Here is a 14,927-nt window from a genome sequence, read left to right on the forward strand (position 1 = left end):
TGTTAGACTCCGAGTTCCGCCGCCTCCAGCCCCTCTCTCTGGCGAGCCCCAGGCCCCCGGTCTCCAAGACTGCCTCAGGGGATGTTCCTGGGCGCTCAGATGATGCGGGCCGATCGAGCACTCTGAGAGAATGGGGCAAATTGTTATACTCTTAGCCTCCCTCTGATATCCTGGACCGGGCCCTTCCTCCCTCCATAGCCTTTAAATCTTCGACCTGCTCCAAAAGGACAGAACCGAGGTTCTCGGTTTGTAGTCCTAGGTCTTCTGGGAAATGTTAAGAAAAAAAGCAGCAGCGTCCCTGGGTGGGCTCGAACCACCAACCTTTCGGTTAACAGCCGAACGCGCTAACCGATTGCGCCACAGAGACGGAGCTGAAAAAAGGGCTTCCGCAGTACATAGTCATGGCTCAAAACTGCCTGCCCTGGGCTTCCAGGGCAGTGCTCAGAGAAACTTCAGAGGGAGGGCACCTTAGAATATTGAATAGCGCAGCTGGGGGGGGGGGGGCCTTAGAACACAGGATGTGAGAGTTGGGAGGGGCGTAAAATGGGGGAATGTCAGAAGTGGCCCTTAGAACATAAGATGTTAGAGCTGGAATGGTTCTTAGAACATGGGATGTCAGAGCTGAGAGAAGGCCCTTAGAATATTGAATGTCAGAGCTGGAAGGGTGCTTAGAACTCAGGCTGTCAGAGCTGGGAGAGCCCTTAGTACATAGAATTTCAGAGATGGGAGGGCCTTAGAACCCAGGATGTCAGCTAAAATATCAAAATTCAAGGGCTCTGAGAACAGGACATGTAAGAAGGGCCCTTGGAACATGAGATGTCAGAGCTGGGAGGGTGCCTAGAACACTGAATGTCCGAGATGGGAAGGGGATATCTCAAGTGGGAAGGACCTGACCCTTTAAATTATCTCCTCCAATTATCTGTTTTTACCATGAGTTTCTAGGACTTTCAACTTAACGGAAAAGAGTCCTTTTAAAACCTGCCAACCGGCTCATCAGAAAGATTAAAGGGGAGAACAGCCTAGAAGTGTCGGCTTTCACTGAATGAGGATAGTGAGAGCAGCTTTTTACGCAGCCGAAATAGCTCAGTTGGGAGAGCGTTAGACTGAAGATCTAAAGGTCCCTGGTTCGATCCCGGGTTTCGGCAGATGTTTTGGTGTTTCAGTTTATTACATGCCAGGCTTAAAAGTGACCTCCTTTTACACGGAAAGGAAGCCGCCTCAGCCCGAACCTCGGGGGTGAGAAAGCCCGCCTATCTTCTTCCCCCCTGGAGTCTCAAAGGGAAATTTCGCCTCCTTCGTTCCTTCCTCCCCGTAACGCCCTCGTTCTCCTTCCGAGGGCTCCGCGATCTCCCCAGGCTCGCAAGCTAGCTAGACTCACGTTGAATGGGACCTCTGAGCGGTTCCGGAAAGGCACCGGCCCAACAAATCCCACAACCGTTCATTAAGCGAATGGAAAGACCAACGAAGGGCAGCATGTGCCTTGAAGCGACCATTGAAAGCTCCAAGACCCTGCCTTGGCTATCTGAGCGCTGTAGGCAGCACTTTGCCCTCCCAAAGCAGAGAAGCGTCTGCCTGCCGGGGCTGCTCCGAGGAATGGCTCGACCTGCCAGTGCGGGAGATAATGAAACCTTCCCTCCTTCCCCGTAGTTCTGCACGGCTGTGGGGGTACAACTGAGCACGTGATTCTCCCGAGTTTCCCGGGTCCGTGTGACTTCGGACCCAAAGGGCCTGGGCCGCTGCAAGGCCGCCGCTGTGGGCTCCCTCGTGCCCTTTCGCGGCACGTCTACCTTTCCCAAGCCCGCTCCGGCCCCGCGAACCTCGGGGACCTGGCCCATCGCGAGTCTGCCATCCACCCAACCTGCGCGCCCGTGGTCCTGGTGCCCAGCGCAGCCCCGCGGCTTTGTCCGAAATTCCCAGCTCTTAGCGCCTTCGCCTCCCGGAACGCCAGGCTTCCTTCAAGACCACCGCAGTCGGCCCCCGAACTGGAAGCCAGTGCCCTCAGCTCACAGTGACTACTTCGGCCGGTCTTGTTCCCTGCACATTTCCCTATAAAATGCAACCTCCCCGATGCCCCGGGCAGCGATATTTGTGTCTCAGCGGAGGGCTTCCCTGAAGCGCCTGCTCAGCGTGCAAGGCCCAGGACTGAGAATCGGAGGATTCGGGCTTAAATGCCAGTTCTGCCCACTACAGCCTGCGTAACTTTAGCCAAGTCACTTACTTCTATCTAGACTTGAGAACCTGAGATTCTTCCCAGTTTAATAAATTATTTTCCTAAGAATGACTTATGAAACAGTAAACATATTCAAGTCCAATTATAATTAAACATTCCCATTCAATTCCACGTGTACTGGCTTGTCTATAAAATGGGAATACTACTCGCAATATAGGCCTGAGGTGTCATGAAGTTCAATAGATAATGTGAAGTTATTACCATGTAACTTACCAATGATCTAGTATGATCTTACCATTAAAAACTCCAATAGGGTTGGTCCATTTCTCCCCTTCCCACAGACCCCAACAACAACAAAAAGCGCCCGACAAACTGTATCAATTATCTTTTAATTTTTAATTTTGCTTGGGAAAAATAAAAAGTCGTATACTTGGGATCATTAGAGACAATTACTTTGCACTTTTAAGATGGATTAAATATTTTGGATTTGTTCATTCTGACAGATTATTTAAAAAACGTAAATATGTATACATATATTGGATTTAACATATATTTTAACATTTAACACGTATGGGACTGCCTGCCATCTAGGGCAAGGGGTGGGGGAAGGAAGGGAAAAGTTAGAACAGAAGGTTTTGCAAGGGTCAATGTTGAAAAATTACCCAAGCATATATTTTGCAAATAAAAAAAAAAAATTTAAAAACCATACCCTCCCCCACAGCCATATTTGACCTTTGATTTTAGCAAAGCATTTTTTAAATGGTTATGGCACCACCTCCAAGGTTAGTGTTATTTTTATTATAAGGTGAATGCTTTTGAACTAACCAATTTAGACTAGAGATGATTACTTGAAAAAAATAAGGTATCATCAACCTAAATTAGACTTCTTCCATAAGGATAGCTTTGATATAAAGACAAGTACCACTGCTGTAAAACCATTGTGGAAAGTCACAGAAAGCTTATTCTCCTGATATAAGATGTCCATCTCCTTTTCTCCCATTTCTTTCTGTATTCAGCGTTGGGATGAAGAGGACTCTTTTTTTTTGGGGGGGGGGTGTCGACAGATGAGCTGTGGCACACATTTTCAAACACTAGCGAGAGCAGCATGGCAAGATCCCTTCTGATCTGTAAATGGCTCTGCAGCTGTGTATCCAGACTAGTTACTGATTCACATTCCCTGGGAATATTAAAATGGAGACTGAGGAGAAAATGTATTTCTTTATGCTTGAGGAAGAGACTGATGAGAGGACGTGGAGAAAAGGCAAGCACATGAAGGACATCGGCTGCTGCTGACTCTCAGACCTCTGAATACCCCAATTCCAGGAATTTACTTAGTAGAACTATAAACATGGAAAATACTTGAGATACTTGAAACAATTCACTTGGATTAAATGGCAAAAGAAGGTGAAATAACAGAAAGAGGCTCATTGCTTAAAAATGGGATTTCTTTTTTAGAATTCTTTGATTTTATTCAAGGGTATTAAGGAAGGTGACTATTTACAAGTACAAAATATCCCCCAGGTTGAACAAAGAGAATAGCATTGAAATTAACTCACATGTCTCTGTCTATTTTGTATACTTAAAAATTCACTTTGAAAATTATTATAACCCATTATAAGTTAACATTGGCTTATAATTCTTAGTATGACTTGGGCAAATTATGTCTTCTCTCAAAAAAAGGAACAATAACCTAGTGACAAATTTTAGTGCAATTGCCCAATTACAATTACATTCATATATACTTATTAACACAAGATTCTAAAGCTATATGAGATTAAGAAAATAGGTTTTCTTTGTTCCCTATCTCACTCCCAAATACAAAAATACAATCTTTAAGATTCCCTAATCTTAAAGGAGAAAAAATATGCATAGGAATTTCATACATTCACATATACTTCACACTATATAATACATTTATATATATGCAAATATATGTATATGTACATACATAGCAAGACTATGAGCAATTCATCCATAGTAAGATATAAAATTATACTAAGCTCATGTTTACACCACATTTTAGCATTCATCTTCACTCAAGAATCTGGAAACAAATTTAATTTCTTTAATACCTTAAGTCCACAGAAATGAAACTTTCATCTTTTTCTGGGCCTGAATCACTCAATAAGTTTGAGTTTTTTGTTATCAACAAGATGGTCCTTCCTAAATTTGAATGGCTAAAACCTATTAGAATCTGAAGATTTTAATTCTTATTTCCAGGGTCTAGATATCCATGGCTGTTTTTGATGAGAATGAATGCAAAACTGAAGAGTGCGATTGTTTCTAATACTGACTTATCCCCCAATAAATGATCTAGATAAGTCCTAAAGAGGAGTGTTTGAGTTTCCTATAACGAGTTACTCAGAAAGCCTGTGGGGATCAAACTAAGATGATCCGGTCAAATGAACCAGTCTGCCGATACAATGAAATCTAGCTGTCACAATGCCTGAGACCAAGGCTTGCCAGGTTAAGATTCAGTCACAGCCAAAAAAATGGAGATGCACATGGGAAGGTGAGATAAGTAGTGAGAGAATCTGGCCCGGGGCTATCCAAATGGTTGACAATACAATGTAATTTCATTCACTCACACAATCTTGAAAAATGCATGATTTATAAGCATTCATAGATCCATTCTCACTCTGGATTACTTGGAAAAGCTCCATTTAAAATAGTTATGATAATATTGCAACTTATACTTCCTAGCACATATAATTGTGGTTATTCTGTTAGCAATAAGAAAACATTTCTGACTCAGGTTTCACCTCTTGGAGGTAATTTCTTCCCAAAATGAATATAAAGAAAATAGGGGCAGGGAGAATATTAAGAGGAAGCCCAACATATTGAATATCAATGAAGCAATATTTTTAAAAAGACTGATGTTTACAGAATTTTCTATCATTACATATCCAAAACTTGGATTAAAAAAACAACACTCTTTAAAGACTGAGACCAGTGAATTCTTCTTCAATATCAAAAAAATCAATGTGCAATTTACACTAAATAGGACAGCACAAGAGTAACCAGAAATGCTATAAAATGTGCTGGTTTCTTCAGACGTTAATTATCCAGCAATTACAAATTTCAAAAAGGGATGGAGGTAGGAAACTGGCCTGCAGTGTATGTTACAAAAATAGAAATGCACACTATTAGACTTTTGTAAATAATCTGAGTAAAGAATCCCTGAAAATGCCACAGAAAACATCCAACCAACAATAGATATGTCCAAAATCAGTTAAGATCTAAAAACCCTTCAAAAGCTCCCAATTTCACAAAACATATTTCCAATATAAGGAGAATTTTACACACAAAGCTCTCTTACTAACTACATCTATAAGATGACTTCACAAAGCTTTGCTGTTACAGTTTTGATACATCTGGAGACATTTCTGGAAAAGATGGTTCAGTCTTCAACAATGTAAGTTCCTTTTTTTTTTCCTCTAAAAGTTCTTTATCAAACATTTCTCTTTCCCTGAAGGAAACAAAAATTAAGTCAGGATTATTTTATATCAAAAGTTGTCATTTTAAAACTCTTCTCTTAATGGATTTATTGAGAATTACTACCTCCTCAAAATAATGTTTATGATTTCACAAAGTAAAACTGCTTTGGAAATGTTTTTCTCTTACTTCATGAAGTGCTATTCCAAAGGAAATAAATAGGGCTTGGAATAAGAAAATAGAGATCAAAAACACTTCCTTGTTTGCAAAATAGAGAACTACTTCATGGGATAGTAGGAAGGATGGGGTTTAAAATATAAAAAATACTTTGGAACCATAAAGCTCTATGTATATTTTAGATTGGAGCGTCAAAGACCAAATTTAGATATTGATCTATTGACTGACCTATTTATATTATATACAACACAACCAATTTATTGTATATCTATAATATCCTTGTATTTATACATGTCACAAATGTAATCATCACCTGAGTATCAATTTTCTTCCCTATTTCTTTACATTAGCAGTTCATTAGTTACTTCAGATATAATTCAGTTAATTCATATATAAATTATTATCATGCCCATTTTATAAAGGAGGAAATAGAGGCAGCAAAGAGAGATTGGCTTTTAAGCCAATAATCACTTATTAATAAGTACATATACAGCCCTGTGCTTGGGTGCTGGGGGATAGACAGTTTTCAAGGTAAGAACCAAACAATTTATTGTCGAAAGGAGCCTGGAATCGAATAGACTTACCCAGAGTCCCAAAGCTATGAAATAGCAGAGCCAGGGCTCACATGAATATCTTCTGACTTCAAGTCCTAATGTTTTAATTCACTATGCTAATCTGCCTTCCTAACTCCAAAGGAGCAAACAATCTCTGAAAATTTTTTCAAATTGTCTGGATGAAGCAGTTCAGGGACAGATTCCAAGAGAAAGAAAGGAATAAACAGGCCAAAGTAATGATAAGGCTGGCAGTGAAGTGCAGTTATGAGGGCCTCAGGATTTTAGTGCTGCACAAGACCTCAGAGGTTCCCAGCTAGATACAGAAAATAAAGGCTCAAGAAATGAGAGGCTGGAGCCTGAGGTTACACAGATTACACAGACCTAAAGCTAGAAGAGGAGAACAGCTTCAACTTCAATGCTTTTCCCACAAGCCCACAGGCTGTCTTTAGGAGGAGAGGGGAAACCTAGGCAAGTAAGTGTTGGCTTTGCAGCTGTCATCTTGATGCTTACTTTCCCTGTGACTGGGCCAAGAGTCTTAAACTTCCTAAGCCTCAGTTCCATCATCTATCAAATGGATGGATAACTAGATTGCCTCAGAGCTCTCTTCCATATTGAGATCAAGATCTTAGGGCTTGAATCAAATGAAGAAGTCTGTTACTCAATCTCATCTATAATTTGGGGGTTTAGATAAAATTCCCCTCTACCTTTTTGTTATTCTTCACTCAGATTAACAATCATTTTACCAAGTTTAGTTCTCATGGGGTGGCTTAACATTCAGATTTTATTAACTTAAAGAATTTCTCAGTTATTCAGCCTGCCTAAATTTTACTTGTACTAAAAACTGTTCAATGGCAAATGGTTTTGGCAGTGAGAAGATCTTGCTGATTAACGTCCATAATGGGTAAGTAGGCATTCATTTTCAGAAATTAACACTTTAAGGCTATGACAATATGATTTTAAAATTTCAAATGCATTTCCCTACCAGTGTGTGCAATGAAATGGAGAATAACTTAATTATCTATGATTCTGACCTACCTATTCAACTAAACACACAAAAAGACTTTTACTTAAAGACTGACCAAATTAGATTTTTGTCTTCAGTCTGTCACTTGGCTTATTTATATATAGCCCACCTGACAGGCATTGGAGAGGGGCCCAATGACTCAATTAAGAATTGTGTCCATTAGCTCCTAAGAAACTATTTGGACCTTAAATTCAGGAATAAACACTCCAATTTTCCACAATATTTTGAACAAACATTCTGTCTAGCTGATCGGGATCATTAGGAGATTAGGAACAAGAGCACTGTCTGAACCAGGTCCAAAAGGTTTGCTTGCTATGAGTCAATATGCAAAGGGGCCAGAGGTAAGCTGGTAAATGTTTAACAATTGGGGTAAAGGGGAGCCAAGAGAAGGCAATAAATGCATCATATTTTAAAGTTTAATCTGCATTAACATTTTTTCATCATTAACAATAAACCTAGACATACAAAACAATAAACCAAGCCTTAATTTTCGAGTTTCCTGATTTCCAAGATATAAATGCTCACACTGAACAAGTGGCTCTCGGGAGCTGGTTTGAGCTGGCTCCAGCACACCCTCAATGGGATGATTTCAATCTCCACCTTGTGATTTCCTAAGAAAAGTGAATCCCCCTGAAAACCAAAGAAGTAGAAAATCCAAGTATTTTACTAACCCTGACTAATTTTTTTTTTTAAATAAAGATTCTTAACCTGAATTAATCCTTATTTTTCAAGTCACACAATCCCATTCTTGGAACTAGACATGTAGATTACAGTAACACCACAAAAAATGTAAACTTAAAAATAAGTTATTTTTATTCTCAAGGCCAGCTTTTTCTATCCTACTCCATACTGACCTCTTCTTTAAATTCACAAAATAAATTGCCTTAGATGTCAGAGAAAGGGAAAGTTGGCACAATACAATAATCCAAATAGAAAGTAAACCAACAATTAGGAAAGTTTCAAGGCTGCCAAATTTCAAGCACAAGCTCAAATAACAGTTATCTGATTTTCATGTTGGGCAACTGGTGGTTACAATGGATTAAGGATTTTAGGTGAAATATTTGATGAAGCATGCTCCTACTTTTTAGTGAATTAGATAAATAGAGAACATTGGAAACAAAGAATCTGGAGATGTTTGTAAATAATCTGGAATTGTTACCAGCTTCATACCTTTTGCTCACAGATGGTCCTTCTATATATTTTTTTTCAGCTGTCTGGTAGTCTATTTCATCAATTGCCGATATCGCATAAATGATTGCCTATAAAAGATAATACCATAATATTTCATCACACTTAATGATAGAGGGGAAACATCACTACCTACTCAATTAACCAATGTTATTTTGATGACATTTGGCATGTAATTAGTTTACTGAACATTAAAATGTCTCTATGGATATTTCTAGTTATCTTTAAATAAGAAATTCACATTAAGAAGTACTTAATATTATTCTGATAATTCCCAGAATCTCAGGGTAGAAGGTAATCTAAAGGTCTTCTAGTCCAACCCATTACTTAGTAGGAATCCCTCCAAAAACATTCTTGGTAAAAGCCCCTCTGGACTCTTTCTGAACAATACCACTGACAAGGCAGCTCATTTTTATTTAGGCCACTTTAATTTTTACTAAGTTTTCTCTCATATTGAACTAAAACATCTTTGTGATTTCCACATATTGCTTCTGATTCTGCCATATGAAGCCAAGCAGAATGAGTAAAAAAAAAAAAAAAAAAAAAAAAAAAAAAAAAAAATATATATATATATATATATATATATATATATATATATATATATATATATAATTGCTTGAAAATACTTGAAGACAGGTATTTCCCCACAGTGTTCTTTTCTCCAAGTCAAATTTCTTAGTTCTTTCAACCAATTTTTGTATGACATGGTTCCCAGTTCCCTCCAGAACTGGTTATAATAATCTAGATGAGGTCCCTCTAGGCATGAAGACAACTGGAATATCATCTCCCTCAAGCTGATTTTTATGCTCCCCTATCCAACAGGCAGCAAGAACACACACAAGACATGACTGCCTTATTGTCATTAAAAAACATTTTTAATTACAAATTGAATATCTATTCAGCCATCAGTTGCAAAATGGCCAAGAGATTTGATATAATGGTGAAAACCCGCTTACATGGTGAAGGCTTCTGATGACACTAGAGAGAAAACAGGTCCTAATCATTAGAAAACTGATTTACAATCTCCAAAATAGATGTTCCATGCTGCCAGCATTCTAAGTTACACGTATAAGCTTTTTGGGTAAGACTGCAGGGACAGCTCAGCAGTGCCTACTTAATTAAAATGTATTTTCAAACATATTTCAGTTTCTACATAAAGAACCTTCAGACTGCTGTGCTGAGCAAAATGGTACAGCACTTAAACTCTTCAGCTCAATCATCACTTAATCCTTGGAGTAGGGGATCTTGCTGGGCCAACGGGCAGGAGAACCCCAAGCCAAAAAATCAGAATCTGATAAAGTCAGCAACTTACTTCAGGCAAAAGAACATCCAGAATAAATTTTATTCCATCGCCATTTATTAGCGTCAGCATTTTGCTGTCTATTTCTTGATAGACTTCTTGTAAATATTTCACCACAAGGTACAACTGCTCATCATCCTCAAGGTATGTTTCAACACACGTCATGTACTGACTTGAATTCAAAAATTCTTTCAGCCACCTGGATTTTTTCCTGCTTTTTAAAATAGCCAAGAGATGGTTCTCTGCCCCCTTTTCGTTCACTATGTATTCCACTAACTTCTCATTGGCTTTGTCTCTGGCAGCTCTCCTTCGGTCTGGAAGGATTTTCTTGAAGGGCTGCTTTTTGTTTAAGGATGTATCAGACAGACTATCTTCAGACTCTTCCTTGTTCAGTATGGGAAACACTGTTTTTATAGGTGCTTGCTGGATTACTTTCCTCACTGGACAACCTTTAAAAATAAAATAATTTACCAATCAAAACAAAGATACATTCAGGAAATAAACCCTAGCTTTTCCCCCAAGAAATAAGCAAGATTTTATAAAAAAAAAAAAAAAAAAAAAAAAAAAAAGATTTTATAAATAAAAAAAAGAAAGAAAGAAAAAAAAGAAACAAGAAAAAAAAAGATTTTATAAATATACTGAGATTCTAGATTTTTCAAAAAGAAGAGAAGACTTCATGTCTGGTAGGCAGACTATTTTAATGAGCTTTTACTCTGTACAGTATATAGATTGGAATGGAGCCCCAAAATATCTAATTCTTCTCCTACATGCAGGGCAGTAGAATAGTTGGGTGGTCCCTTTATAGTGGATACTACTCACCTTCCTATCCTGCTTTTAGATTAGGTATGATTTTCCTTGTAACTACTCCATCTGGTAAGGAGTGCAGATAATGGCTCATTATTTAGATGAGGAAACTGAGATTAAATGACTTGCCCACAAACACACCTCTAATAAATACTGGATCAGTGCCAAGGAACGAAGCAAGATTCAGCACACAAAGCTGCTAGACTTTATAAACCAGCAAGAACTTGTTCATTAATCAAGGGGCTGGCCTCCTCTAAACTTTGCTTTGTATAATCTATAGCTTTCTCCACATTCCCTTTCCCTACTTCCTTCCTGTTCAAGGATGCCCAATATTTTTGGTTTTGGCTTTTTTGGATGAATGATGAACAGAGAAGCTGATTTCTCCCTGCCCATGAACAGAAAGTTCAAAATCAGCTTGTATCACTTGGTAGTTTAAGGAGGAGGCTAGGCACTTAGGGAACTGGAGCCAGCTGGCCCTGGTCCAACAAATATTCTTGTGGCAATAGGGAAGTCATGCCCCCAGAGAGTCTGGCTAACTTTAGTGAGGCAATTAACGGAGCAAAGCACTGCATCTAATGAAGAACTCTTCTTTTGACAGAATTCCTGATCCTTCATGAGAAGGATTCATTCACTTTTCACATTGCCAAATTAACTTCAAGGGAGTAGGAAAAAGGCCCCCAACTTCTCAGACAAGTAAATTAATCTTAACTCCTTTCATGGCAGGGAGAATGGATATCAACAAATCAGCCTGTCAAGGTGACAAAATTTATGTAATTGAATTATGCTTTATAATAGCTCTCAATCTAAATCTTTGTAACAGTGAAACATTTTATTACCTTTGTTATCAGCAGAGATTTTTCTATAAACAGTGTCATCATTGACTACTGGAGTGCATTGAGTGCTTCCTACCTCAGGCCTGTGTGCAAGGGACCTAAAGAGACATGAGGGGGCTTGTGCTCCCCCCAGATCTGGCAGCTCCAGGCTTCTATAAGAATCTAGGGGGAGTCTCCTCAGCTCCAAGCTCCCAACTTGAACTGAATTTGAAACTGCCCTGAGGGCACCAAATTCAAACTCAATCCCAGAGGCCAATTTACCCTGAGTAGACTGCAGGAGAACCAGCAAGAACCCCTGCTGTGTTGTCTTCTTCCTCTCTAACAGAGTCCACTGGATGACATTAAATACTTCTGTGTTTTTGAAGGATGAAGAAAAACAGAGTTAGAAAAATACAGTTGTACTTACTAATATCAGCAGAGCAATATTCCAGGAAAGATCCTACAAAAGAACCACAACCTGCACAAAAGAAATGCAAAAAGCTAGTCACACTTAGGAAGCATTCTCTTCAACATCAAAATATCTAGTATTTGGGCTCTGCTATTCTAAGACTGACCCAGACAGTTTTTGTCCAGCCTTAAATGAGAAGGCTGTAATGGAAAACACTTATTATTTTGGGTCTGGTCTATTCAAAGCAATATTTAGTATTTTTTCCAAGTGTAAGTCTCCCTAGAGGTGAATAGATAAAGCAAAGCTTGGATTCAAACATCCTCCTTGTGGAGACTTCAAGGAGAAACTAGCCTTTTGTTTAAACTACTCTTCCCTTTTTTTTTTTTTTTTCTCCAGATGGGAGTTTATACTACTAATGCCCATCCCTGTCCATTTACCTCAAGCCATAGGGCCCATGAATACACCACATAGTAAAATTCCAGTTACCCTGGAGACACAGAAGAGTGGGCCCCATACCTCATCAAATGCTTTGGAAAATGAAGAAGTGCTCAGATAAGAATAATAGAACCTGTAGGGAATCATAAGTTTAATTCCCTGGATTTAGGCAGCTTCAGCCAAGAGAGAGATGAAGACCTATTTTGTTCTTAATCATTTTTAAGAAAAGGAACTCTACAATCTCCCCCTCCCGAAATAACCCTCAATTCTAAGAATATGTTTCCTTTTCTCTAAGATAAATGAATTTAAACATACCTCACAGCTCATTTCCTTCTGTCCTACTCTCTGTGGATTAATATTAACAAAATTTAAAGGCTTTGATACTTTAATTTTACTAATAACACTGAGTTCCCTCGCTTACCGATTCGAATTCTGTAGTCAGAAATCAGCGTGATACACCAGTCAACAGCCTGACTGTAATCCTCCTTGGCTTTATCCTGTAATCAAAATCCATCAGTTTAGCATTAATAAAGTCCACAAGTGGCTGGGTATCTGAATAAAACACAATAAACATTTGGTATGTATGAAGTGAAAAGTAGAAGAAAAGCTGGAAAAGCTTATTCAGCAAGTGGGGAATTCCTTTCCAATTTCATCTTCCAACAGAGAAACACAGCTTTATGCCTCGTAAAGGCCCCTTCAGTAAACGATAGCTTTTGCAAGTCTTTAAGGAAAGAAGTCCTCTGCAAGGGCACATTAACCTCCTCCCATACTCCTCCAGCAGCCTTGCTTGTCCCAACTTGGTAAAAGACCTCAGTGAACTGAGATCAATTACCAGCCTGACCAAGCTGCTCTGCAAGCTTCCGTTTCCATCAACAACCTTCCTTTCACAATTCACCTAACTTCAGACAGCTTTCTTTTAAGGTTATATGCAATTAAAGCTCATCTTTCTGAGCAGCTGTTGGTAGATAAAAGCAGAGCTTGCAGCCTCAAGAAAAAGGGGTTAATCATTTAAGCTTTGGCACGTTAAGTAGCAGACACCAGAGCTGTACAGAGTAGAGCTAGGCTGCAGACAATTCACAAGGGCTGAAAAAAAAGGGCCCCGTTACGGTATGGATTTCTAGAAGCATTTGCTACAGTCTATTCCTACTGAAGCTCAATGCCTACTGAATTTAGTGTGGAGAATAAATATTGTACTGTACATTGCAGAGACACAAAGACCTAGAAAAATAAATTGATAGAACTTTGAAGAATCAGTTTCCACATTACATATCTTAAACACTTAGGGTAAAACAGTGGGAATTAAGAACAACATAGTATTTCTTATTAACAAAGAAATACTTCAACATTAATGATTGTGTGAAAAAGCTATATCATTTACACTACCACTTTCAAACTGTGTTTAATATTGTTATTTAACATTCCCAGATAACCAAATATCTGCCCCATTTAATAACATAATTGATTACAGTGAAGTAGTTCAGTGTGAACTTCACATTTTATCACTGGTTAAGTCACTGCTTTGTTCTTAAGAGTTTTTAAAGGGAGAAGCATTCAAATACAGTAGAATGTCAGCATGTAGTGCTGTTCAAAACCTCATGAGTCGGAACAAGCATGATATTGAGAAGACAAAAAAAAAAAAAAAAAAAAAAAAAATCAAACCAGAGTGGTAAAAAGTTAGATTAATGAAAAGATACAAAGTAGAGCTAGTGAGGCTCGGCAGCCAAGTTGGGATAGAATAGAATATTCTGAGAAAAAGGTTACATGTTAATGGATAATTGATTATAGCAAATTAAGCAGGTGCTTTCCATCATTCTGTTTAGATATGGCAAAAGCTCCCTATGAGAAGACATTTTCTCATAGTACTTCAGGATAATAATTTCTAATCTACTCATAGCTGTTTACAGTAAGGTCAAATTCTCTAGAAGTACAACAAAGTAAGAAAGGCATAAAATCTTTGTTCCACAATTAGATCTATGGCTCCTTAAACAGTGACCAGGGAGAAAATAAAAGAACAGGAGGAAAAACTTATATCTTGGGCATATAGATGTATTTTTAAGTAATAAAGTCAAAAAACATATTCAAGAGCTGAAATTTTTACTGATGTGGACACTCTCTTTATAAACACATACCAAACACTCCTCCCTATTTTAGTACATGGTTTCTCAAGTTCTGGCCAAATCTGGTGGCCAGCCTTCTAATCCCAAGTTTCCTATACTTAACTGGGTAGTCCTATAAAATCAAAAAAGGCTATATAGATTGGTAGAAGACACCATAGTCTAGAGACCTCAGTGCCACAATAAAACATTGGAATACAAAGAATTGTTCTATTATCTTAGAAGTCATTTTTATATTAGGAAAATGAACAAGGGGCAACTAGGTGGTGCAGTGGATACAGCACCAGCCTTGAATTCAGGAGGACCCGAGTTCAAATCTGGTCTCAGACACTTACCGCTTCCTAGCTGTGTGACCCTGGGCAAGTCACTTAACCCCAGCCCCAGGGGGAGGAAAAAAAAAAAAAAAAGGAATAGGAATGGTCTTTTCTATATACCTATTAAAAATTCTGAAAAGAGATTTCCTCCCTACTCCCACAATTGGAGAGTCACTGAAAACCATCCTACA

At 38.6% G+C, this 14,927-nt stretch overlaps 1 protein-coding gene and 2 non-coding genes across 10 annotated transcripts in view; 1 reads left to right on the top strand and 2 right to left on the bottom strand.

Moving 5' to 3' along the window:
- Positions 1-293: 293 nt before the first annotated feature.
- TRNAN-GUU (transfer RNA asparagine (anticodon GUU)) lies at positions 294-367 on the bottom strand. Its single transcript has one exon. It is a non-coding gene; the product is annotated as a tRNA-Asn (tRNA).
- A 705-nt stretch (positions 368-1,072) lies between these two features.
- Positions 1,073-1,145, top strand: TRNAF-GAA (transfer RNA phenylalanine (anticodon GAA)). The gene has a single exon. It is a non-coding gene; the product is annotated as a tRNA-Phe (tRNA).
- Positions 1,146-3,599: 2,454 nt separating this feature from the next.
- The window catches only part of PWWP3A (PWWP domain containing 3A, DNA repair factor), a 29,584-nt gene continuing 18,256 nt past the window's right edge, over positions 3,600-14,927 (bottom strand). For 7 of the 8 annotated variants that reach the window (XM_074304801.1, XM_074304782.1, XM_074304817.1 and 4 more), the window contains 5 exons: positions 12,730-12,805; positions 11,892-11,942; positions 9,861-10,297; positions 8,531-8,619; positions 3,600-5,639 (listed from right to left, as the gene is read on the bottom strand). In XM_074304801.1, coding sequence (XP_074160902.1) covers positions 5,528-5,639; positions 8,531-8,619; positions 9,861-10,297; positions 11,892-11,942; positions 12,730-12,805 — 765 coding nt within the window. In that variant the 3' untranslated portion in view covers positions 3,600-5,527. The other variant, XM_074304791.1, reaches the window with a different exon arrangement.

This window comes from Sminthopsis crassicaudata, chromosome 1 (assembly GCF_048593235.1).
Source record: "Sminthopsis crassicaudata isolate SCR6 chromosome 1, ASM4859323v1, whole genome shotgun sequence".
Classification (NCBI taxonomy): Eukaryota; Metazoa; Chordata; class Mammalia; order Dasyuromorphia; family Dasyuridae; genus Sminthopsis; species Sminthopsis crassicaudata.